Source organism: Orcinus orca, chromosome 19 (genome assembly GCF_937001465.1).
Source record: "Orcinus orca chromosome 19, mOrcOrc1.1, whole genome shotgun sequence".
Lineage (NCBI taxonomy): Eukaryota > Metazoa > Chordata > Mammalia > Artiodactyla > Delphinidae > Orcinus > Orcinus orca.
The window spans coordinates 8,915,594-8,941,241 of NC_064577.1; the positions used below are offsets into that span (position 1 = coordinate 8,915,594).

The 25,648-nt window shown below is 51.3% G+C and overlaps 3 protein-coding genes across 11 annotated transcripts in view; 1 reads left to right on the forward strand and 2 right to left on the reverse strand.

Moving 5' to 3' along the window:
• Positions 1-8,609, reverse strand: part of TRPV3 (transient receptor potential cation channel subfamily V member 3) — a 31,821-nt gene extending 23,212 nt beyond the window's left edge. For 5 of the 9 annotated variants that reach the window (XM_033423221.2, XM_033423220.2, XM_033423217.2 and 2 more), the window contains exons 1-5: positions 8,454-8,609; positions 6,020-6,168; positions 1,345-1,449; positions 1,089-1,178; positions 11-165 (exon numbers count right to left, since the gene is read on the reverse strand). In XM_033423221.2, the coding sequence (XP_033279112.1) occupies positions 11-165; positions 1,089-1,178; positions 1,345-1,449; positions 6,020-6,135 (466 nt within the window). In that variant the 5' untranslated portion in view covers positions 6,136-6,168; positions 8,454-8,609. The remainder of the gene's footprint in view (positions 1-10; positions 166-1,088; positions 1,179-1,344; positions 1,450-6,019; positions 6,169-8,453) is intronic. The other 4 variants (XM_012531979.2, XM_033423218.2, XM_004267036.3 and 1 more) reach the window with 4 other exon arrangements.
• RAP1GAP2 (RAP1 GTPase activating protein 2) overlaps positions 1-25,648 on the forward strand; it is a 445,551-nt gene that overhangs the window by 307,663 nt on the left and 112,240 nt on the right. The gene's annotated exons all lie outside the window — the stretch shown is intronic.
• Positions 11,637-25,648, reverse strand: part of TRPV1 (transient receptor potential cation channel subfamily V member 1) — a 34,435-nt gene continuing 20,423 nt past the window's right edge. Inside the window, exons 12-17 of the mRNA XM_049702097.1 lie at positions 24,105-24,270; positions 23,619-23,685; positions 20,437-20,759; positions 19,404-19,531; positions 18,678-18,793; positions 11,637-12,556 (exon numbers count right to left, since the gene is read on the reverse strand). Of these exons, the coding sequence (XP_049558054.1) occupies positions 12,384-12,556; positions 18,678-18,793; positions 19,404-19,531; positions 20,437-20,759; positions 23,619-23,685; positions 24,105-24,270 (973 nt within the window). The 3' untranslated portion in view covers positions 11,637-12,383. The remainder of the gene's footprint in view (positions 12,557-18,677; positions 18,794-19,403; positions 19,532-20,436; positions 20,760-23,618; positions 23,686-24,104; positions 24,271-25,648) is intronic.

Below are 25,648 nucleotides of genomic sequence, written 5' to 3' on the forward strand. Positions count from 1 at the left end.
AGCCACTGACCAGGCACCTCCAGGCTGTGGCGCTGCTCGCAAAGCTCTTGTAGCTCCATCAGCAGCTCCAGCAGCTGCTGCACGCAGCCCTCCGACACAGCCGCAAAGATGTGCTTCTTCAGCCGCTTCTGTTTGTGCCTCTGCTCTTGCTTGGCCAGGTTTGCACTGAGGCCAGAAAATGTTTCCAACTCACCACACGTGCACCACTGTCTCCCGTTACCCCTGCAAAGCCGCTGTGCCTACAGGGGGCTCGGCGCCAGCCCCCACCATCTGCACGTGCCTGTCACAGTGCCTGAAATCCCCTCCTTTAGTGCTGGGGGGTGGGCGGAGGTGCTGGGATTCATGTTGCCCTGTGCTGCTCCGCTTCTAACCCAAATGCAAGCACATTTTATCAAACTGTATCTTTGGATCCACATAGTAATGATCAGGAAAGATACGTGCCTAACTTCATCCTGATTACCTCGAAAGAATGAGATCAGAGGAAGGGGAATTTCGCTTTCATATTTTGTGTTGTTTGAATACTTTTCATATCTCTCTCCCCACCCCTACACTCCAAATAGGCAGCCACGGGAATGCGTGATGTGTTTCCTTTTGTTTGTGTGTGTTCTTGCAAAATGCACATTGATGTTTGATGGCTACATGCATGTATGTTTTTCTTTAAGTCTTGGTTGAATTTGTTACAACATTCCTTCTGCTTTATGTTTTGGGTTTTTGGCTGCGAGGCGTGTGGGCTCTTAGCTCCCTACCAGGGATGGAACTGGCACCCCTGCATTGGGAGGCGAAGTCTTAACCACTGGACCGCCAGGGACGTCCCCTACATGCATATATTTTTAATTTACGTATATGGCATTGCGTTAAGTTCTCATTCTGCTGCATACTGTTGTCCGGATGTTTTACAATGAACGGGTATTACTTTCATAAAATGTAATACTCCCTTCCCCCCCAAAATGACCTACATGCCATAGCTATGGGCCCAGACATTTGCACCCCAGGATTGGCCTCTTTCTCTTTCCTGCAGGGTCCTGGTTCCTGTCCCTCTGGCGCCTGCCTGGTGGGCACGGTGGGAGGAGGGGAAGGGCCAGGCTCACCTGGGACTGTTGGGATTAAATGGGGTCTCTGTCACGTCATCCTGAGGAGAATGTGGGGAGTCCATGTCATCACAGCTGCCGGGGAGGCTGCTGGGGGAATGGGGAGGACAGAGAGAGGGACAAGTTTTTAAATGGACAATGGTAGTATGCCCCAAGCAGGCCTGGCTGTGTGGCCCAGGGCGAGTCACTGCCCGCCCGCGATAGCTGAGGGCTGGGCCAGGGCAGGGGTGGCGGGCTGGCGGGTCGCAGTACTCACCATTGCCGGATGTTGGAGTCCATGGGCTTGGAGAAGATGAGCGGAGAGGTCTTGGTGACAGTGGGGCTGGGCTCGAACCCTTCTATCTCCAGGAAGAAGTGTGCACTGGGGGGACACCCAAGCAAGGCCATTAGAGCTGGGACAGGGCCTGCCCACCTGTGTGTCCTGCAACCCCACTGTCGAGGGTGCCCATCTCACGGAGTGCTCACTCCCAGGCAAGCCTGGAAGGCTCAGAGCTAGTCCAGAAATGCGGCATAAATGGCGTGAGGGCAAGGCTCCCTGGTACATTGGCCCCCCCACCTGCCTGTCTCCTGCCTATCAAGAGGAACCTTCTGACTTGACCTAAAATCAAATCATTCTTCCAGAAGAGAAGACAAAGGGAGGAGCAAACCCCTAGCTGGTAGCCCGAAGCCTGGGTTCTAGTCTGGCTCTGCCTCTGCCTCTCCTCTTGTGTGACCCCAGGAGGTCACTGGCCTTCTCTGGACCAAGTGTCCTCACCGGATAGAAAATGGTTGGGCTACATGATCCTTAAGACCTGGACTCTGGGGCTTCCCTGGTGGCTCAGTGGTTGAGAGTCCGCCTGCCGATGCAGGGGACACGGGTTCGTGCCCCGGTCCGGGAAGATCCCACATGCCGGCTGGGCCCGTGAGCCATGGCCGCTGAGCCTGCGCATCCGGAGCCTGTGCTCCGCAACGGGAGAGGCCACAACAGTGAGAGGCCCGCGTACCGCAAAAAACAAAAAACAAAACAAATAAAGAAGACCTGGACTCTGGAGCCAGTGCTGCTCTAGGACTGTCTACTTAGGGACCGTCCAGCTGAAATGGGCATCAGAGGTCATCCTGTGAGATCACCTTTCCCTGCACCCCGGCAGTACCCCAGAACTGCCACCCCAAAGTCGGCACCATACCACTATGGCAGCTCTGACTCAGCGACTAACAAACACATCTACTAGCAAAACATCCTGGTTGAGATTTGCTGACTATCTCCAGGCAGAGCCCAACTCCCACACCTGCAGGTGTTTCCCCAGGACAATAGGTCCAGCTCCTGCCCTGACCTCCATCCCACCCTACATATCTGGGTTCAGTAGTGCATTTACTCAACAAATATTTACTGAGCATGTACAATGTGCCAAGCACTATTCTAGAAGCTGCGGATACAGTGGTAAACAAGTAGACAAAAATTCCTCCCCTCACAAAGCTCTTGTTTCAGTGGGTTGGTAAGAACTGGCCCCAAGGATCAGACCAGATTATAGCACAGTAAGGCTATTGCTTTTCTTGCTCTAGACCAGGGGTCCCAAACCCCTGGGCTCTAATGCCTGATGATCTGAGGTGGAGCTGATGAAATAATAATAGAAATAAAGTGCACAATAAATGTAATGCGCTTGAATCATCCCGAAACCATCCTCTCCCTGGTCCTTGGAAAGACCGTCTTCCACAAAAACAGCCCCTGGTGCCAAAAATGTTGGGGATCGCTGCTCTAGGCAATAACACACTGTCCCTTGGCTGTAAGTTCTTCAACAGCAGAAACTACAATTGCATCGTCCTAATTCTCTAGAACCCAACATTTGTCGTGACGCTCAGAAGACCTAACAATGGCTGAGTGTAAGGATGGATAGGTGAAAGATAAATGAGTGGAAAAAAGAATGGCTGGTTGGACACATGAGTGGACGGATGAATAGATAGGTAGATGATGGATGGTTGGAAGGATGAATGGATGGATGGATAACTGTCTGAGGAATGAATACTTGTGTGGGTAGATAGATGATAGATGGAGAGACCAATAATCAGACAGACCAACACACCCTTAAACTGTAAAAGTTGTGAGGTTGCATCCCTCAACAGGAAGTTGAGGGCTGTGACTGAGGAAGGAGGACTTCAGTGGCTGGGAAGGTGGATGGTGAGAGCTGAGCTGGAAAGGACCCAGCTATGTAAGGACCTAACTCCTGGGACAGGGAGCTGCTAGACCACGAGGGCCTGTCCCCTGCCTGCCCTACTTGCCACTGCATGTGCCACGTCTCATCCACCAGCATGAGCAGACAGCAAGGTCTTGGCCAGGTGATATCCTGGCTCCTAACTTGCAGCAGGTGCTGTTTGTTTATTCCTACTTTGACCCAGCCAGAAAGGCACCACCACCTAGGTGTTGTTAACTCAGATGCGCAGACAGACAGCTCTGTACAATTCCTCCTGCATTTCTGTTCCTTTGAAGGCAGAGAACAATCCCCAGGCGGACTCAGGCCTGGGGAGGAGCTTATCTCTCCTACTTTGTGCAAAGAAAAGCCCAAGTGCTCTGAGCTTCAAGGCCAGTGCCTCTGCAGCCTTCATGGCCTGTGTCTGTGTCCCTGGGCAAGGTGACGCCCAGGGGGAGGTAACCATAGCAGCCACTCACAGGGAGGGGCATGATGCTTCAGAAAAAGCTCCAGGTCCAGAAATTTCTCCCCAATCTAGATTTCTTGCTGCCTTCAATTCCCCCATTAGTACATATTTCCTCAGTGGTCAGAACTGCCTTCTGACATATAATATTTTCTTTTCTTTTTCTTTCTAAACCTGAGTCCTATACTCCGTTCTGAGGGAGTTGCCCAAACCTTTGGGGTCTGGGGAGAAGTAGGCACATGAGGTCCCTCAAAGAGCCTTGGGAAGGAGAAGGGACCACCGATTCATGAGACAAAGGTCACACCTCACACCAGGCCCTTAGCTGGGCGGGGGCCGTTGGCAGAGCTGACCCTGGAACTAAGTTCATGAGCCAGGATGGGCTCAGAAGGGCAGCCCAACTGCAGGAAGAATCTGGGATTTTCCTGAAACTCTGTCCTCAGTCCTTCTCTGAGGTCCAAACCTCCCCTGGGAAAGTGAGAGGGGAGGGAAGGGGGAAAGGAGGCAGGAGGGCAGTGCTGGTGGCTTAGACCCAAGATATCTCTGCTACTGCCCAGACAAGCCCTCCCAGACCCGGGCTTCCCACATGGGCCCCCGACACCTGTCTGGTCTCCACATCCACCCAGTTTTCTCTCCTGCGCTCCAGGATGGAGCCTCCACCTGAATGAGCCTCTGGAACCTCTCAGCCAACATTTCACACCTGAACTTGGCTCCTTCCTCCTGCCCTTGTTCCTGCTCCTCTGAAGTGCTCATGTCAGAGGTGGCCCCATCACCCCTCCAGGTCCCCCCGCCGGAGGAGGGGATGTCTCTTGGTCCTCCTCCCTCCCCTCCCAGAGTTGATCCGGCAGACTCCACTATCCTAATACTTCTCTGATCTGTGCCTGCTTCTCCATCCCTCACCGCCAGGCTCACCACCTATCACCTGGGCAATAGTCACAACAGACTCCCCTCCAATCCATCACCCACACAGATCACCCAGAGTATCCTTTCTAAAATGCAAATCTTGCCATGCCCTCCCTCTCACACAAAATCCCTCCATGGCTCCCCACTACCCCCAATTGTCCAATGTCCTTAACTGACTGCCAAGACCCAGCCCTGGTGGGACTTATCCCCCCAAAGACACCCTCATCCTCCCCAGGAATCCCATGGGATTCCTCACTGGTTCCTGCCCACCTGCCACCATCCACTGTAACAGCAGCTCCTCAACGACATGCCCACAGGATCAGAATGACCTGCCCCTCCTCAGGCCCGGCCCCGCCTAGTTCACCCTCTCTCCAGGCCACTCCCCACTTTCTCCCTGGGGGGCCCCTCACCATCCAGACTGTGAACAGGGGCAGGTGTTCTTGCCCAGCCTGGGCCCAGCCGCCCGCCTCGTGCACAGAAGGCCTCAGCAATTTCTACTCAAATCAAGAGAAGGGAAAGCACCCGGCTCACCTCGGCCCAAGAAGGGGCCTGGGACAGGGGCCGAAGAGGCAGGGCAAATGGGCCAACCTAGACCCCGGGGGCCCACCCGGGTCCAAGGGAAGTGCCGCGGGGTTGGAGGAGGGGCATTCAGGCTTGAGGGACACCGAACCGTCTCAGGCGGGGACTGCGGTGGAGACAGCTCAGGGGCCAGCTGTGACCCCGGAGAAGGACTTTCTCTGCTCCCGCCACCTCCGTGTCCTCAACTGGGAAGTGGTCATAACTGTCCCAGCCCTGTGCAGTTTCCAGGGGCCCTGGGGCATGCCAGTGACAACGACAACAATGAAGACAAAGTTCAAAGTAACAAAACATTATCAGTGCCAACATGCGCCGTGCCGAGCACGTTGTCGGCACAATTGCAATTAACTGTTACTCTGTGGGCTGGTGCCGTGGCTGGTGTCCCTCTTACACAGGCGGGGTTGGAGAGCCTGAATTACCTGGCTACGCACCCAGTGGATATGAAAGCCCCCAGTGGACTTGAAAAATGTATGCTGTAGGGGGTCCCTGCTACCTGGAATTTCCACCCATCTTTCTGCTCCTCATCTCGGGCTCCAGCAACTCCCCACCTCCCCCAGGAGCCTTTCTGAATGTTTCTGCCTTGGTGCCCCTGGGCCCCCAGGGAGGCCTCCCTTGATTATTCCAGTCATACTAACCTCCCGAGCTCAACCCCAGAGTATGCAGTGCTGTCCCCCCTACACCCCCCATTATACCTGGCTGGGCACCAGGCCACCCCAGATGAGACTGAGATTCTCAGGTCCACCCCAGGCAAGGGGTCCCTGAAGGTGGGTGCCAGGCTCCTCCTGTGCCCCTCACAGCAGAGCACCCAGCCCTGAACCTGCTGGTCCTACCTCTTGGTGGGGGTGATCTCTGCCAGCCTCTTCTCCTGCAGGATGGCAGCGTTCCCACTGGGCATAGTGGCTATTCTGCCCGTGAGAGGCACCATCTCCTTCAGGTGGGCATCCATGGCTGGAACACAACCACAGCACAGATGCTCAGGCTGAAGGGACAGAAAGGAGCTTCAGACCCCCATGGAGCACCATATGGCCCCTGCTTATACCCCCGGGACGGGGAGCTCACTCTGCCTTCCCAGGCCACCACCCCTTCTCAGGGACAGGGAGACTGTCCCCGCAGCTTCCCCTGCTCCCCGCTTCAGCACCCCTGCTCCTCTGGGTCCTAGGAGAGCCCAGCAGACCTTCCAGGTAGAGGTCACCATGCCCTTGACCTCTCTCCAGACATCCTCTCCAGCCCCACCAATCTCCAGGTGGATTCCTGAGAATTAGCTCTGCTTTTTCAACGTCCCTCTCAGGTTTTGTGTTTAGAACTCTCCTCGACAGAGCAGGACTGTCACCTCCTTTCCTCTAGACACTATGCTCCTAGTAACACAGCCTCAGGCCGCTCCGGCTTTTTAATTTCTCACCCCCTGGTGCTCTCTGCCACTAACACGCTGATCATCTTTCTCCCCCCCAAAGCCGAGTATAACAAGCTATGTGGCTATCTGTCCACCTGGAGGGAGCAGCTGAGCCCCAGCCCCCTCTGTCCAGACCTGCTTTACTGATGCTCGGTAAGGGCTGGACCCCATGCGGGGCTTGGAGGGAGGTACTGGGGAGAGGAACTGATATGTCTTCCAAGGAGACTGAGGGGAACTTCGAGCTTTCTGTTGGAGGCAGGGCTGTCCAGGCAGAGGCGACAGCCTGAGCAAAGACCAGGGCTCAAGAAAGTTTGGCGAGTGGCAAGGAGCTGGTGTGGCTGGACCCGTGGGTGGTAAGAGGCTTGGGAAGAGGTTGGGCCTGTAGTAGGAGCTGTGGCTGAACTTGGGGACAGCGGGGGCGTGAGAGGGACCCAGGTCCTACAGGAGACGGCACAAGGGGGATGGAGGAGACCAGAGGCCAGGACGAGGCTGCCGTGGGGGCCAGCGGGGAGGCGGGCTGGCCATAGAGGAAGAGGTGGGCAGGGGAAAGGGCTGTGGGGACAGGAGGTGACTCTGCAGTGAGCGGGGGCCATTCTCAGCTTAAGCCACCCTCCGAGAACTCCCTCAGAGTCACAGGGAGCCGGGGCAGGGGTGCGGGGCGGTGATTTCCATAAGAAGAGCCCACCTCTTCTTCTGGGTGGAGCTTGGGCCATTGGTGATCCTGACCCAAATAGGAGAGCCCCCCGGAGGCAGTGTCTGGACCTGGCTGTCTGCAGACTGCAGTGAGACTTGGAAATGGGAGAGCCTCCTCCCTCTGCCCGCGCGCCCCACCCCACTAAACGTGAGCAATCTTGGGAGAGGAGAGTCATCAGGGGGTGCCCCGGCGTGTAGGCACCTGGAGTTAGGGAGCTCTGAGGAGGCCTTAAGCATCCTATTGGGAGAGGATTCTCAGCACACAGGCCCCAGGCCGTATCCACAGTCACAGCCTAATAAGGATGGCTGCCTTTACCACCTGCCTCAGCCCAAAATGACCTGCGGGGCTAGAGGCTGGGCTGGGCCAACCCTGGAAGAGAGGGATGGAGGGCCTGTCCCTTACCGCTCCCTGGGCCTCTGTTTTCCCTTCTGAAAAATGGGCTGAATGGTCCCCTACATCTCTCATCCATGACCACTGGCTGCTCCATTTTCTCTGCCCTGCCTGGTGAGTACGGGACAGTCCTGGGCTGCTGGAGCAGGAGGGGGTCAGAGAACTCTGGTCGGGGGCTGCAGCAGCTCTAATTAGCTCCCTGAGTCACGCCATAAACCTGCGTTCCCACCTGCTGGACTCTCTTGCAGGCCTGGCCCTCACTCTATCTGGGATTGGGCGTCCTCACCTGGGAAGTGCCTCCCAAGACCTGGTACTGACTGGAGTGGCCTTTCCTGGGAGACTGACCAGGCCGGGGGGCCACAGGGCCCACCCTCCGTCCAGGGCTTGCTGACTCAGCTCCTATGAGCCGCCTGGGCCCTGTCCGTCTCCAGCTCTGGGGCCATCTCATCCCATCCTGAGCTCCCATCACACTGCTGCCCTGGAGAGCCACGTCCCTGGGGCCTGTGGGAGTGACAGGAGCCTCACCTCTGCCCTGGGCAGCTACGACTGTCCTCGCACCCCAATATCCCCAAACCTCGGGGAGGGGAAAGCTTCCCACATCCATCATATCCTGTGCTCTCACACACTCCCTGTGGCCAAGAGCTCACGTTCAGCTTTGTTTTCCCTGCTAGAGACCCAAGCTCCCCCCCAGCCCTCCCCTGAGGCCAATTGGCAGAGGGACACCTGAGGTCCTCGCTCTGGGCACCCTGCGGCCTTGGAGGGCACTGGCTACCTCTTCGGCAAGACTCACCTGGTGAGGTCCAGGTGGCAGTGGTTGTTCTCAGATCACCGCATGTGTAGGGGCCCAAGGCCCCCCAGTAGGATTGTAGCTGAGGTGGTGAGAGGCTCTCATCAGAGACAGAGGGATGGCTGGAATGAGGCGTCAGAGGCAGAACTTGCTGGGTCACCTGCCCTTGATGTCAGGCAGGCCACGCCCACCAGCCACAGCTGCCACGCCCGCCCACCGCCCACCTGCCCTGCCTGAGTCAGCCCCACACCCCCAGGGCAGCCTCACCCCGGCCCAGGAGAAGGCAGGGGAGGCAGCAGGTGCTGAGCCTGAAGTTTTGGTCCCAACGCTTCCCTTTACTGTATTTGATGCTTCCCATCATGGGCCTCATAATAACTGCTTCCCAAGGATGCTGTGAGAAGTCAGAGATCCTGCTGGTAGGCGGGACAAATGAATGGTCGAGTGCTCAGCCCCGACCCCTGGGAGGCAACGCCACAGCCCAGGGCTGGCCTGGTTGACCTCACAATGGCCACCCCCAAGACTTGTTTTCCGTCCTTCAAAGTCTGGGATCAAGTCCGCTCAGAGACAGAAGAAGTCCCCATTCAAGGCTTCCCACCTGTGGCCAGTAAGGGGCAGAAAACCAGGCTCCGGGGCCAACAGGCTTCAGGTGTGGGTGAAGTAGGGGGCTGCTTTTGCAGTTTAAGTCAAAGGAGCCTCAAAGTTCCTAAGCGCACATCGCAATCCCATCACTGCCTGAAACTTCATTAAAGCCAGGTGTTGGACCAAACACAGTCCGCCCTCTATTGCTCCATTAATTGCCCCTCCTGACTCAGCCCCTCACCCCTCCCTGCTTGCTTTGGGCTGACTGCCTCTGAGCCCTAAGGGTGAGGCTCTTGCCCAATCTTGGCATCTGTATTTTGCATTGTGTTAGCACATTTTCTCAATAGCCAGGCTGGCTAAGAAGGCCTCTGTTTCCCACCCAAAGGTATACAGTGTGCCCAGCAAGGAGAAAAGGGAGCCCCCTCTGCTGTGTGTGGAGCAGGGGCTGGTCTGCATTCAGTCCTATTGAATCCAACACATCATGAGAGCCTACAGTGGGAAGCCAGGCAGGGAAGCCAGGGGCCAGCGTGAGGTTCCGAACTGGGGAAAGTGGTCTCTACCCTCAAGGAGCTGTGAGCCACGCGGCAGCCAGGCTCGGGCAGGAACTGTAACCCCACGGGACAGGTTACAAGGACAGAGAGGACTCAAGCCGCCCAGGAGGAGGAAGTGCTTCTAATGGGAGGTGGGGGAGGGGTTCAGAGAAGGGCATTTGGGTTGGACTTGGGAGGAGGGAGGACAGTCTACACGGGGAGAGCCACGGAGCAGGCACTCAGAGGCAAGAGACACAGGCACGTTCAAGCTGTGGTGACGATCTTGGGCAACATCTAAACTCAAGTCCAGCTGCAGCCAACTGAGTGGCCCCAGGCCACTGAGTCAGCCCTGACCCCTTAGGGGGGACACACCAGGCAAGTGTTGAGAAGACCCCCCCCAACACACACACCTCCCAAGCCCTGCAGACATCAGGCCCGAGATGCAGGCCCACAGGTACCCCCTCCTCCAGGAAGGAGAAGGGAGAAGGGAGAGGAGGGGTCTCGGGGGAGGGGGTGCAGCCAGGGAGGGGCCGATCTCTTGACCTGCTCTAGAAAATGCCCCACTTGGTGCAGTGAGCAAGGAGGGGGGACCAGGAGCCAGGCAGAGCTCCATCAGCAGCCTCAGGCCTGAGCAGACCCACCCAATGGTCAGCAGCGGGTCCGTCTGCATCCCAGTGGCCACAGCTGTCCCTGGTTTAGCAGAGCTGAGCAGCCCGCCCATCAGGGATTCTGGGTGGTGACTCATGCTGCCTCCGAGTGATGGAGAGTGGAGGACATGGGAACTGAGAGAGATCAAGAGACAGCGACAGATAAAAAAGACCAAGCTAGTTGCAGGTGTGTCCTCCTTTAAACAACCCGGGTTTACACAAAGGTTGTAATCATTCATTTTACAAAAGAACACCAACAAGATTCCTTCCAGCGCTGAGTTTGGAGGTTTGATCCAATTTGCAGACATTTGAAAATATCTAATGTCTGCACATTTTCTGAGGAAGGCCTACGGGTAAAGTAAGGAGTCCCAAACCCAAACAGGAAGCAGAAGCCCGCACGTCTCCCTTCCAACCCTGGGCTAGGCTGTCATGCCCCAGCCCGTTCTCTGCCATGCAATCTGGCACCACAGTCAAGTTCTGGCTTTGGAGTCACATTTGCCTGGGGTCGGACCCAGGCATTGCTGTTTCCTCGCTGTGTAAACTTACTAACTGTTCCAGTCTCAGTTTTCTCATCTATAAAATGGAGCTAATAATAGCTCTTCATGGGCAATTAGGAGGCTTACAGGATAATGAACATGGAGCACATCACATAAACACTCCCTTCGTTCTAGCCGTCGGTGTTCTTCTGCTATGCTCATTTGCCATGGTCTGGCCATGGCTCACTACACGCCTGGCCGCTTCGTCAACCAGACTCAGGATCCTCTGCTGGGCTTGTGTGTGGAGGTAGACGTGCTGCTGGAGAACTTGGAGGAGGGGGTCCCAGTGTTCCCTCCGGATAGACTTCTCACAAAAGGGCTGAAGCCCGGCCGCAGCTAATGTCATCCTTCATCTTGGGAATCAACATCCAACAATTTCACGACTAGGCAGCTCATTCCACACGCCACAGACATAACAAAACCCGCCAGTGTTTGGGACAGAGGGCTTTTCTAAATCATTCTTTCTTACGTTCTAGTCCGTAAAGCAGGGATCCTCAAACTTTTCCATAAAGGGCCAGAAAGGAAATAGTTTAGGCTTTGCAAGCTATTCAGTCTCTTGCAACTGCTCAGCTCTGTGTTGTAGCATGAAAGCTGCCAGAGACGGTACAGAAATGAAAGGTTGCCTTGTGTTCTAATAAAAGTTTGTTAACCAAAACAGGTGGCGGGCCAGACTTGGTCCCTGGCCCACAGTTTGCTAACTATTGTAGGTGTATGCATGCAGGAGTGCCCTCACCCACGGGTAACAACTAAAGCATGACCAGAGGCTCCTAGCCATACAAGGTAGTACACACACGCACACACACACACATGTGCACACACAGAACACACGGAGCCAATGAGCTACGCCGGCTCAATGACTGACATGGAGTTCACACTTGATATGACAGATGTATTTATTTCTGTACTTATCTGATGGATGGCAGGATGGGTAGAGGTGGAAGTAGGTATCACCGTAGGCGAGCAGGATTATGGCCACTACAGAGGGAAGATCATTAAAAAAATTCTTGCCACGTGGCTCTGGAACATGGTTCTGTACTTTTATTTGAACAGCGATAGAGCTAATATTTTTGGAACTGCGATGGATCACACAGAAGGAGGGAGTCACTCCGGAAACACCTGATCCTGGCAGAGCTGGGAATGGGGCCAGGTTCCCCCACCTTCTCGGAGGAGCAAACATCGTCACCCCCAGACCACTCTGGACAGGGGAGATATTAAGGACAAAATAGACAAGGGCTTAGGCATTTTATCTCAAAGAAGTGTTTTGTTCTAAAAGGTGTTTCCCTGGGCATCGCTGCCTTTCACTCCCAGGAATGTAAAATCAAAGGAAACTGGGGCATCGCGTACATGCACGTGGCGATTTCTCATTCGCCATGTTTGATAAAGTCAGTAAAAACAGGAAAGCAATATCCTTTGGTGTTAGGAGAGTCAGCTGGGGACAGTGAGGGTGGCGTGACTAGCTCTACCCGTGCGTCCAGCAATGCCTCCTGCAGCTTGTTCCGTGCGGTCTAGGAAAGGGCCTGCGAGGAGGGTGCCGGTAGGGCCAGGCTGCTGAGGCATCACTGGTGGCCCCTACACACCCTCTTACCGGAGACAGTGGGCTTTCCTAAGGCCCACAGGGTTGAGAGCACCCTGTGTGGTCCCTCACTTCTCCCCTAAAGCAGCAGAATCCTTGATGATATCGGCATCTTCTGGCTTGAGGGACCCTGCAAAGTGCTTCAGATGAACTTCCTCAGGCTGGGCAGGGTGTCTTTCTCGAGTACTTGCATCTCTTAAGAGGGGAACCAGGGCAAAGTTCTTCCAGTTCCTCCCTGCAGCTGAAAGATGAAACACTATTACTGCTTTGGAAGCAGCAAAACGATACCAAACAGTCGTTTGCTGGCCTTACCACCCTCCAGATAAAAGGGGGCACAAGCACATCGGTGCTTCCGGAACACAGGGATCAGTGCCATTTCCTCTTTCCTCACCTGATCGAGGAGGCTCATCTGCTCTGGCAGCTCCTAAATTCTCCTCCTCGACCCCACCCTGACTTGCTTGTGGCCTCAGGATTTTCCGGTGCTGCTTTCAGCCTCGGTTTCCTCCCTGCCCATGTGGGAGGGAGAGCAATGCTGGGGCTGCCCTGGGAGCAGCTCCACACCAGGTCAGCTGCAGGGTGATGAACCCCAGCCAAAGAATGAGGATTTGGGGTTCAAGCCCCACCAGGGAATAGCAGATTGGGAACAATGCCAAGGGAACCATGGTGACACTGGGCCTTGAAGTGGGCTCTCATGTGCGGCCTGAAATCCCAGGAAGCCCCTGAGGAGGACCCACTGTCACCCCCAGAGCGATCTCCAGCCCCTCCCTCCCCCCAGCAACCTCAGAGAAGTGACAGCCAAGAGGAACAGCTGTACGTGCTCTCCTTCTGCTTGCCTCTGGCTGGCCATCTTGGGTCTGATCTTTCTAGAAAACCAGCCTAAATTCACACCTTTCGCCCTCAGGCCACAATTCAGGCTCCTCTGTTGGTGTCCTGCACTGGTCACATCCCAAAGGCATCAGGAATGTGGGAGGCTGGGCCCATTGTGACCTCCCAGCTGAATTCTCCAGGCCTCGGGTTTCCCCTGGGCCCGCAGGCTGACACTGGCCTGCCCCCGTTCACCACAGCCTGATACAAGCACCAGGAGGATGTTTCAGGGAAGGCATAGAAGCAGGAAGCCTCCACGGGGAGACAGGCCAGGTGCTCACTGAAGATACCATCTTCTGGCTGGATGGATGGTGGGGATACCCCTCCTCAGAGACCGCTTGGCCCAGCTCCAGTCCCTGGGCCCTCAAAGCAGGCATGGGGCTCCCAGTGCCTGCTTCCCACAGTCCTGATACGAAGACCCCCTCACGTGCTCTCCCTAGCTCAGCTACTGACCACTTTCCTCCCTGCCTTTTCTCTCTTGCGCTCCCTCACGCCTTCCCAATCCCTAGTGCTACGTGGGTGGGGAGAGTTCCCTGTTACCTGAATAATCTGATTATTCATTATGGGAGTTTCCACTGTTACGAGGTTGTATAGGAAAGCAAAATCCTCAGGAAATACTCCCTACTTAAGCATAGGTGTGAAACCAGGGATCCTCTAACCATCTCCTAGCCCCTCCCCAAGTAACATGAGTGTGTGTGTATCCCTGTCACTGGATCAATGTCTTTATTAATAGCACAGTGAACGTGCGATGCCTCAAACAGCCAACAATGTCATGCAAACACAGTGCAAATCAACTGCAAAGTGAAACAGCAAATCTTGTAAAAAGGTGTGTGGTTTCATGAAATCAATGAGGGCAACGTTGGAAAACTACTCAAATCACTTGCAAAGCCATCTTTGAACGGCTCTGTGGTGAAGCTGGACCAGTTAACAACCGAAAAAGAGATAATAAGTGTTATGACATGACACGGGGAGTGCTTCTAATGAAACTTGTGGGGAAAGTATAGGACTGCAGAAGGCCCTTGGGAACACTGATGAAGCCCTTGAGTAGTTTTCCAAAAGTAAGCCTCTTAATAAAATAGATTTCCACTTCCAGCTCTGATGGAGTATCTAGTACTGGGCTAGCCATCCTGCTATAAACAATCATAAAACTGGACAAAATACATGCAGCAAATGTCTTCAGGCATAAGACAACAGACTGAGAAGCTGCAATTGCTGAGAGAAGTGAGATTCACAGGGTGAGCCCTGTGATCGCCCTAACGTATTGCTTAGGGACAAGTTCTCAGACTACAGTGCAGCAAGCTGGAGTCTAAGCAGAGTGTAGCAGTGCCTCTGAGCTAAGGAAGAAGGGAGCAGCCGAAGTGGCCGTGCCTCTGAGCAGCCGGAGCAGCTAGAATCTGTGGGACAGGGTGCAGGAGACGAGGAAGAAGGGAGCTGTAGGGGTAGAGGTCCAGAAGTCTTTGGGGTGGGGTCCCCCCAAGTCCTTGGCTCACAGTTGGGCTGTACTTGCACAGGCTTCTCAGACAGCAGATGCTATGGGGTTGAAAGTGGGACAGAGACACCAGAAGTTGAGCCATACTGAGGGATATTGGAGATCCAGCCCAGAGAGTGGAGAGACTTCCTCACCACCCTTTTTCTACTCTGAGGATCAAGCTAAAATACCAGAAATACCCTACTTACTGTACACACACTAAAGTAAGATCTACTCAAGACCCACCCTAAAAAGTCTCTAACCAAGCCCCGACAAGATCCACAGTGGAAACAGTTTGGAGGTTGAGTCCTACAAGTTTGATGGGATTGGCAAATACCTTGGAATTTCCACAGGCCTCCCACAATAAAGGTTAAAACTAAGCCTACACAAGTTCAAGGTGATTCATCAGTAACTGAACTGCCAACTAGGATAAAAATTCAATTAACTGTCTCTACAACATATTATTACGATGCCCAGTATACAATTTAAAGTTACTAGACACACAAGAAACAAAGAAATGTGACTCACAGCCAGGAAAAAAACAGTCAGTAGAAACTGACCCCAATAGAAATTCCATAACCAAGAGCCTAACACTTGAAGTGTAATATTCACTGGATGGGCTTAATAGCAGTTTAGAGATGACTGAGGAAAGTGTCAATGAATTTGGAGACAGATCAATAGAAATTATCAAATTTGAGAAATAGAAAAAAATTGAGGAGGAATGAACAAATGAAACCCACAGGACAATATCAAATGGTCTAACATGCATGTAAAAGGAGCAGATAGGGAGACTAAAACAAAGTGTATATAGTTTCCAAACATATTGATGTACAGATCCAAGAAGCTCAGCAAACCCCAAGCAGAATAAAACCAAAGAAAATCAAACCTAAGCATATCTTAGTCAAACTGCTGAAAAGCAAAGATGAAGAGAATGTTTTGAAAGCAGCCGGGACTGGGGTTGGGGGCGGGGGCGGGGGGAGAGTGGGGAGACACACTACAGACAGGAGAACAGCAGTGCAAATTATGGGTAAATTTTCATCAGAAACAATGGAGGCCAGAGGACAGCAGAGAATCACAGTTTAAGTGTTAAAATTAAAAACAATGACAACAGGGCTTCCCTGGTGGCGCAGTGGTTGAGAATCTGCCTGCTAATGCAGGGGACACGGGTTCGAGCCCTGGTCTGGGAGGATCCCACATGCCGCGGAGCAACTAGGCCCGTGAGCCACAACTACTGAGCCTGCGCGTCTGGAGCCTGTGCTCCGCAACAAGAGAGGCCACGACAGTGAGAGGCCCGCACACCGCGATGAAGAGTCGCCCCCGCTCACCACAACTAGAGAATGCCCTCGCACAGAAACGAAGACCCAACACAACAAAAATTATTTAATTAATTAATAAACTCCTACACCCAACATCTTCTTTAAAAAAAAAAAAAAAAAAAACAACAACAACAACAAAAAAACCCCTGTTAACCTAGAATTCTATATCCAATGAAAATATCCTTCAAACATGAAGATGAAATCAACATTTTCAGGTAAACAAAAGCTGATATAAAACTAATCTATACTGATCGAAATTAGATAGTTACCTGGGATGGGGAGGGTGAAATTGACTGCAAAGGGGCATGAGGGTCTTTCTGGGATGATGGAAATGTTCTGTATCTTGAGTGGGGTAGTGGTTGCCTGAGTGTGTACATTTGTCAAAACTTATCAAACTGTGCATTTAAAACGTGTGCATTTTATTGTATGTAAATTACATCTCAATAAAGTATACTTTTTAAAGTTTGTGAAATATAAAAAAATGAGCTTCTCTATGAAGCAATATCAAACACGCAGTGTCATGCTAACAGGCAAGTTTGCCTGAAAAATCATGCCCTTTCCCCGAGCGAGCCAAAAAAAAAAAAAAAAAAACTATCAACACTTGATTCATTTGTTCATCTAAGAATTAGCAACACTGGGCTCCCTGGTGGCACAGTGATTAAGAATCCGCCTGCCAATGCAGGGAACACAGTTTCGAGCCCTGGCCCGGGAAGATCCCACATGCCGAGGAGCAACTAAGCCCGTGCGTCACAACTACTGAGCCTGTGCTCTAGAGCCTGTGAGCCACAACTACTGAGCCTGCGTGCCTAGAGCCCGTGCTCTGCAACAAGAGAAGCCACCACAATGGGAAGCCTGTGCGCCGCAACGAAGAGTAGGCCCCGCTCGCCGCAACCAGAGAAAGCCTGTACACAGCAACCGAGACCCAACGCAGCCAAAAATAAATGAATAAAATAAATAAATTTGTTTTTAAAAATTAAAGAAAAGAATTAGCAACATCAGCAAATTGGCAAAGTAGGCAGCTCTAAACACCCATGCCTCCACAAAAACATTTTTTAAAAAGGCAGAAACTTTAGAACCAATGCAGTCAGAACTCTGTGAAACAGTCCAAGGTTTATAGCAACTTAAAAATGTTAGGGAGCTAAAACTACAAAACTCTTAAAAAAAAAACTAACAAAAACAACACAGGGGACAATCTTCCTGACATTGGATTTGACAATGATTTATTGGATATTACCCCAAAGGAATAGGCAACAATGGAAAATAATAGATAAATTGGGCTTCATCAAAATAAACGTTTTGTACATCAAAGGGCAACTCACAGAATAGGAGAAAATATTGACAAATCATATATCTGATAAAGAATTAATATCCGAAAGTTACAAAGAACTCCTATAAAAAAAATTTTTTTTAACGGGCAAAGGGCTTGAATAGGCATTTCTCCAAAGAATATCTATAGATGGCAAATAAGCACATGAAAAGATGTTCAAAATCATTAGTCATTATGGAAATGTAAATCAATGAGATACTACTTCACATCTATTAGGATGGCTATAATCAAAACGAAAACAGGAAATAACAAGTGTAGGTGAGGAAATGAAACCCTGGTACGTTGCTGGTGGGAATGTAAAATGACTCAGCTGCTTTGGAAAACAATTTGGCAGCTCCTCAAAAAAGTTAAACCTAGAATTACCACATGATCCAGCAGTTCTACTACCACCCAAAAGACTGGATATTTGGAAATCAAAAAGAATCTTGTACACTAGTGTTCACAGGATTATTCACACTAGGCTAAAAGGTGGAAACAATACTAATGTCAGTGAACAGATGAATGGATAAATAAAATATGGTATATACATTCAATGGAGCATTACCGAGTCAGACACAAAAGGACAAATATTGTGCGATTCCTCTTATACGAAGTACCTAGAATAGGGAAATTCATAGAGACAGAAAGTAGAATAGAGGGGCTGGGAGGAGGGCGAAATGGAGATAACTGCTGAATGGGTACAGAGCTTCTGTTTGGAAGAATGAAAACATTTTGGAAATAGGTAAGGGTGATGCTTACACAACACTGTGGATATAATTAATGCCACCAAATTGTACACTTTGAAAAAAATGATGGAAATGGCAAATTTCATGTTATATATATTTTACCACAACTTAAAAAAAAAACAGACTTAGTGCAGGGTTGTAATTATAACTCAAAATGTGTTCAATATAAGAATAGGTTTGCCTCATTTTTAGGTAAATATCTTCCATTGGACCTTTCATTTCATGTCCACTGTTAAAATGTTTACTATTAATGATGAAAGGACTTTTTCTGGTAGTGATTTTCCACGGGGCTTCTCTGTTCAAGGTGTACATTTTCTCTTCCCACTCTTCCCTCCTCTGCCTGCCTGGATGTGTTGGGCCGGGTGAGAGTCCCTGTTTGTGTCCGTAAGCCTCACGGAGCTGAAGGCAGATGCTGGGTGTGAGGACTGGGCAGGAGGAGACAGGGCACCCATGGAGAGGCTGGACGTGGGCTGACGGCTTCCTCTGGGGCACTGACAACCAGGGGGGGCGTGCAGAGCTAGCGGGCACGGGCACACGGAGCAGCGGGCTGCGCAGGCGTGCGAGAGAGCACGGGAGCGCCCATGACTATGTGGGTGGCTGACACCTGGGGCTGCTCCAGGAGTGGGGGACCCCAAGGCTTCAACTGCCCACCTTCCCCTCACCTCGGCCCGACCGCAGGGAGAAGCTCAGTGTGCGTTTGATGCCCTCACAGTTGCCCGGGTCTTCATTGATGATGCCCACGTTGGTGTTCCAGGTGGTCCAGTTCACCTCGTCCACCCTGCAAGGGGAGGAGGTGAGGGAGCAGGGAGCTGGTGGTCCACGGCCAGCTTCCCCGCCCCGCAGGCCACGCCCGTAGACCAGGATGGGGAGACACAGCTGGCGAGAGGAGGCGCAGAGGGGCCTGCCTTTTGGACACCACCCCTGAAGATGAGTTCTCTGACCACACTGTGGGACCCAGGAACTTTAAAGATTGGATTCCTGGTTCCGACCCTGATCGCTAGGTGACCCCTTCTGGACACCTCATTTACCAGTATTTCATGTCTGGATCCCACCATCTGGGATCTATGGTGGGGCCCCTATGCTCACAGTCAACCCCTAGGGCAGCCCCTGAACCTACAGCTGCCTTGGGAGAGTCCTTTATGTTCATGACTGGGCCCAAGAGACCCTGAGAAAGGCTTATGTTCCCACAGTTGGTTCCAGGTGGGTCCTCCATACCCATGCTAAGCCCTGGAATGGCCCCTGTACCCACAGCTGGCTCTGGGTGAATCCCCAGGCCCACAGGTGAGCCCTGAGTTAGGCCTCTGTACCCACAGCTGATTCTGTTGGGTCCCAATATCCATAGCTTAGCCCCCAAGTTCCCCAAGCTTTGATTCTTGCCTGGGAATTACCTGAAACACCACCTGTAGTCATCCTTGCCGTCAGCTGTGTACCCCACCTGCAGCAGCTTGCCTGAGCGAAAGGCCTTCCTCATACACTTAAGGAAGCTCTTCTCCGTGTCCAGGATGGTGATGGCTCTCTGCAGGACGACACAAAGGGCAGAGGGGCAGAGGGTTCATCCAGGAGCCGCCCCTGGCTGCCAGTGTCACCTGCCAAGATCAGCGTCTGCAGGGTCTCTCCCCGTCCCTGCGCCTCCGAGCCGGACCTCCAGAACCCTCTTTACCAGGCTGGTTCCCACAGCCAGGCGGGTGCACATTCCATGGATGGAGCTCAGACCTGCACAGGCGCTGCTGGTGCCTTCCGGGTCTGGGCAGGGCAACCATGAGTTACATGGAGTGTGCCAGCCCCAGTTCCTCCCCTGAGGAGCTCACAAAGGGGCAACGTGGTATAGTGGCTAAGAGCAGAGGCTCGGGGGTGAGACTGCCTGTGCCGAGTCCTGGCTACCTTGGACACAGATACCTAACTTCTCTATGCCTCGTGCCTTCACCCAAAAACGGGGAGAGTGAGAGTGCCCTCTTGGTAGCATTACTGTAGGATTAAAGAGAGCATGTACGTAAGACACTTAGAACAGTACCTGGTGTAGAGCCAGTGCTACTTAATAACAATGATGCTTTTATCATTAGTTGGAAAGGCAGATGTAGACCAGGTGTCTCAAAGATGCAGCTCTCAGGGCCCATCCCATATTAGCTGCTTCCCGAGTCTGGTCTCTGGTGCCCACTCTAGATGGAGTTCCTCTGCGACAGGCACCCCCGTGGGGCTGAACCCTCCATCTCCTCCCCGCAGGGACTGCCCAGCCCACAGTAGACACAGAGTCTGCAAACACCCGCTGGTGACCCTGGGCAGGGACCCCTGTGGGAGGAGCCAGGGGGAGCCAACTGAGGGAGAGACTGCTGCCTGAGCCCGCGGCCTGGCTAGGCTCTCTGCACCCTCCCCAAAGCGTGCAGGGGATCCCCTCGTGCTGCACACACCCCGCCAAGCACCCACCTGCAGCTTCCAGATGTTCTTGCTCTCCTGTGCGATCTTGTTGACCGTCTCGCCCATGAGGGCAATGAGCATGTTGAGCAGGAGGATGTACGTGAGAATCACATAGGCCAGTAACAGGATGACAAAGACAGCCTTGAAGTCATAGTTCTCCGTGAACTCCAGGTCACCCATGCCAATGGTGAACTTGAACAGCTCCAGACACGTGGAGTACAGGCTGTTGTAGGAGCTGTCGGACGGCCGGCAGCCAGGACCTCGCCACCTGTGCGACGTCAACTCAGCCGACACGGAGCCATTCTTCCCATCCTCAATCAGTGTCACCACCGCTGTAGGGCATGGGGAACATGTGGCTGGATGGAAGCCAAGACCCCAGGTTCCCCAACATGCACACCCACTACCCCCAGGATGGGTCTGCGGCAGGAACTCTGGCCTGGCTGTGAGAAACCTTTGTGTGATTTTTGTTTTTAAAAGCACTCCCTTCTTCAAAACTATCAGTTTGTCATAATATACTGTTTTATTAATAGAAAAGTTTTATCATCATCTGCTAGGGGAAAAAAATGCTAAAATAAATATATATGCACAATGTGATACAGTCACATGTGTGCAGTACACAAGCTGCCTAACCTTACATGTCAGCCCTGGGTCCGCATCTACTTTCTCAGTCACACCTTTGTCTGCCTGTGCCCCTTAGAGGGTAGCCCAGAGCCAGCCCATTCCAGAACCATGGGGGCTAAGCAGCTCAGATCAGAATGGCTTCTTGCTGCATTCTGTACTCTTCTTTGGGAGAGATACTCCAGAGCCTGAGAGCTTCTGTAGCAGTTGTGCCCCATGGTTACTGCATAACCCCCTTGGCCTTATCCCCTCCTGTGGCTCAGATCAAGTGCCAGAGCCCACACTAATCCCTATGAGATCCCTTCCAGTCAAAGCTGCCCATCACTCCCAGACAGGATACCACGTGAACCATGTAACAGTAGGACTCAGATGGGGATCAAAGCAGGACTCAGTTGCTAAGAAAAGGATGTGGTGTGTCAAAAGGGCACAGGAGCCAGCTGCAAGGGACCCCTAATGACTATTTCTCGGAGAATTTGAGCATGAAAAGAAATGATAATAGTAAGGAGTTATAACCCACTTAACAAAGTGAGAATCCACACACACACAAAAGAATCAAAGAGGCCCTACTGATGTAAATAAATAAATCAATGTAGGAGAATGGAAACCCCTTCCATTACATTACTGCAGGGAAAGCTCTTCCAGACAATAGAATGCCAGCTAACAAACGTAGAAAGAATAAATTAGAAAATTATCATTTGGCAACCATCACAGGATCAGGTGATTCAGGTGGGAACCATCAGTGGATGCTAAAATCACTGGGTGAAAATTTGATGAGAAACAGGATATTTACAGTCTCAAAGCATCACCTCACAAATTACTTATCAATTACAAAGGGAAAGATAATAACTTGACAGCGGATAAATCTGGTAGACCTACCAAAACCAGGTAACCAAAGGTAACATCACCAGAGGGAATGTAAATTGGTGCAGCTACTATGGAAAACAGTATTGAGTTTCCTTAAAAAACTAAAAATAGAGCTACCATATGATCCAGGAATCCTACTCCTGGGCATATATCTGGAAAAAACAAAAGTTCTAACTCAAAAAGATACATGTACTCCAATGTTCATAGCATCACTATTTACAATAACCAAGACATGGAAGCAACCTAAGTGCCCATTGACAGATGAATGGATAAAGAAGATGTGGTATATATATATACAATAGAATATTACTCAGCCATAAAAAAAGAATGAAATATTGCCATTTTCAGCAACATGGATATACCTAGAGAATATCATACTAAGTGAAGTAAGTCAGACAGAGAAAGACAAATAGTATATGGTACCACTAATATGTGTAATCTAAAAAATAATATTAATGAATCTATAAGCAAAACAGAAACAGACTCACAGACATAGAAAACAAAACTTAACCATTATCAAAGGGGAAAGGGAAGAGGGGAGGGATAAATTAGGAGTATGGGATTAATAAATACAAACTGCTATACATAAAATAGATAAGCAATGAGGATATACTGTATAGCATAAGGAACTATATTCAATATTTTGTAATAAACTATAATGGAAAATAACCTGAAAAAACATACATATATGTGTGTAACTGAATCACTTTGCTATACACCTGAAACTAACACAATATTATAAATCAATTATACTTCAATTCTAAAAAAAGAACCACAAAGTTATCATCAGAAATGGGACAGACAGACATCACGGGACTCCTGATATGAGGAAGACACACATTACTTCACTGATATTCTGACCAAACATGTATACCGAAATCTAATTGTGAGGAAACATCAGACAGACACAAACTGAGAGACATTGTAAAAACTGGTCTTTACTCAATAAAAATGCTAAGATCACAAAAGAGAAGGAAAGATTGAGGAACTGCTCCCAACTGAAGGAGACCAAACAGACTTGACAAGTGAATGTAATGTGTGATCTGGGATTTTCATTTCTGTAAAAGATATTTTTAGGACAATTGGTGAAATTTGAATAAGGCTGGAAATGAGCTAATAGTCCTGTATTGATATTGATTTCCTGATTTTGATCATTATGCTGTGTTTATGTAAGAGAATGTTCTTGTTTTTAGGAAATACACACTGAAGTATTTAGCGCTAAAGGACTGATCATGTCTGCAACTCACTCTGTTCTTTTAAGTATGGTGTAGTGTGTGTGTGTGTGTGTGTGTGTGTGTGTGTGCGCGCGTGCGCGCGCGTGCGCGCATGTGTGTGTGTAGCTGGGAGAGAAAGTGATTTTTTTAAATGTGGTAAAATTTGGGGAATCTGAGTAAAGACTATAGAGAAGTTATTTGTACTATTCTTGTGGCTTTTCTGAAATAACATCTAAATTTTTAAAAAGTTTAATTGAGCCAAAATGCAGCTATACTATAGGTAAGCAGCACTTCATACCTCTAAAATGACTTAAAATCTTTTATGAATCAATTTCTAAGTTCTCCTACTATTTCAGTGTATTCACTGTCCATCTGCTCTGTCACCTGCAGACACACACCCCGGTGGGCCTCTCCCCACCCAGCCCGGCAGGGTCCTCAGGAAGCTGAGGTCAGCGGGACCCCCTGCCCCCCACCAGCCCTGACCAAGCCCGTTACCTGTGGAAAACCCAAATAAGAAAACGAGATAAACAAACATGAAGCGACACAGGTCTCTCAGGATCATCTGCGGGAGAGAGCAGGCTTGTCAGAAGCAAATCAAGGCCCGGGAGGGGCCAAGGGAAGGACCAGGACTATATCGGCCTGGGGGCTCATCTTGAGCCCAAGTGGAATCAGAGGACAGACAGGTAGGTTTGGTTTGGTGGTTTTCAGCTCAGGTGTCATGAGGGAGTCACCACAGCTCCCCCCGCCCCCCACCCATGGGCCTTTTTCTGGTGGGAGAGGGGGGCCTGGCATGTGGCAGGTCAAGTTTCAGGGGAGCCCCCCAAACCTGGGTCAAGGCCAGATTGCCTCATTGTTGGGGAATTCTCTGCAAAACTGGGTCTTAAAGCAGCACCTCCCCAGACAACAACTCCCCAGACCGGGTCCCACACACTCAGGAGGTAAACGGGCTCTGCAGAGAACCGCTCTGGCACCGGCACCCACCTTCTCAATCATGACAGCATAGATGCCCATCTGCTGGAAGCCGCGGGTGTAGTAGAGCATGTTGGTCCAGCCCATGGCCAGGGAGAAAACCATGGAGGCCACGTACTCCTTGCAGTGGCAGAAGTATAGCACGACGGTCCCCAGCATGAACAGCGACTGCACGAAGCTGACGGGGGAGGGACAGCAAGCCCTGTCCATGGGCACCGGGGGGCCTGCACCCTCACAGACAAGACCCCAGATGCCTGGACCTCTCCTCAGAGGCACAGCCCCAGGCCACGGGTGAGCTGGGGATGGCTGTCCTCCCTCCTTCAGCCCATGAGTCTCAGTGGGAGGAGTATCGCTCCCAAGAGGCAAAAATCGGTTCGGGGGGCAGGGGGAGGGGGTGTTGCATGTGCAAAATCTTATCCTTTTTACACACAAAACACAGATACAAATACAGTACATAAACGCATATATAGTACATTTGCAGTAGGAGATTTCATGGGAGGGGCAATTAGGAAAAAAATTTTCTAAAAAGGCAATAATGAAAAAAGGCTGAGAAACAGGCTCCAATAGCCTCCCTGCCCAGTCCCTGGGAACAATAACCTCACAGACAACAGAGAACCTAGGAGGCCTAGGCCTCTGAGGAGGTCTAGGCTGTGCTCTCTTAAAGAACCACAGGTAGAGTCTGCTGGTCACACCCTCAAACTCAGGTGAGGAGCCAGGGAAGATGTCCTTTCACTCTTTAGTCTGGTGAGGGCTGCCCTATTCGGAGCCTTGGACAGGCTGGAGGACGTCTGGATGATCCTATGATCATTATCCTACGACGATCCTATGACAGGGTCTGCTCAGTGGTCCCTTCTTTACTTATTCGTCCCAGGTCTCCTTGTTCATCATGGCCTCCTCCCGGAAGTGCCCGCCCTACAGCTGCATTAACACAGAAGCCTGCACTGACCACCCAACCTCCCATCTGTGTGTGAGAACCCAGCAAAAAGTCACCGCTGTGCTGATGTGAGTGTACTGAAAACTAGTGTCCTTAAACTGGCTCGTCAATTGGAGTTCTGCTGCAAAGAAAATCTATTCCTCGGCATCTGCAGACCCTTGGCCAAAATAAGAACTGACGCCAGCTGACATAAGCAAATGGAGTCCCCACCTAAGAATTCTGGAAGCTGGGACGTAGTGAACAAATGGAAACTGACCTAGCAGACCCAAGAAAGCCAAATCCAAATCCATAGTGTGGAGACCTGAGAACTAACTCGTTTCATCAAGGAAACTCAAAAGGCTTTCGAGGGGAGGTGAAGAGACCTGACGTGAGTAAGAGTGGAGGTGTTGTCTCTGAAGAAGATAAAGCAGAGGGTCTTTGGACCCGGTTTCATCAGACACCCAAGAAAGCATTGGTATTTTACCCAAAACAGGAGATTGTGTGATTTCTATACAAGACATTACGTAAAGCCCTCTTCTCCACTCAGCTCTCAGGAAGCTGGCAGCTAGACTTCTTCCCTCCGGATAGGAGATTGAAAAGATGCAACAGATTGACTTTGGACATTCTCCAACAAATTGTTTAT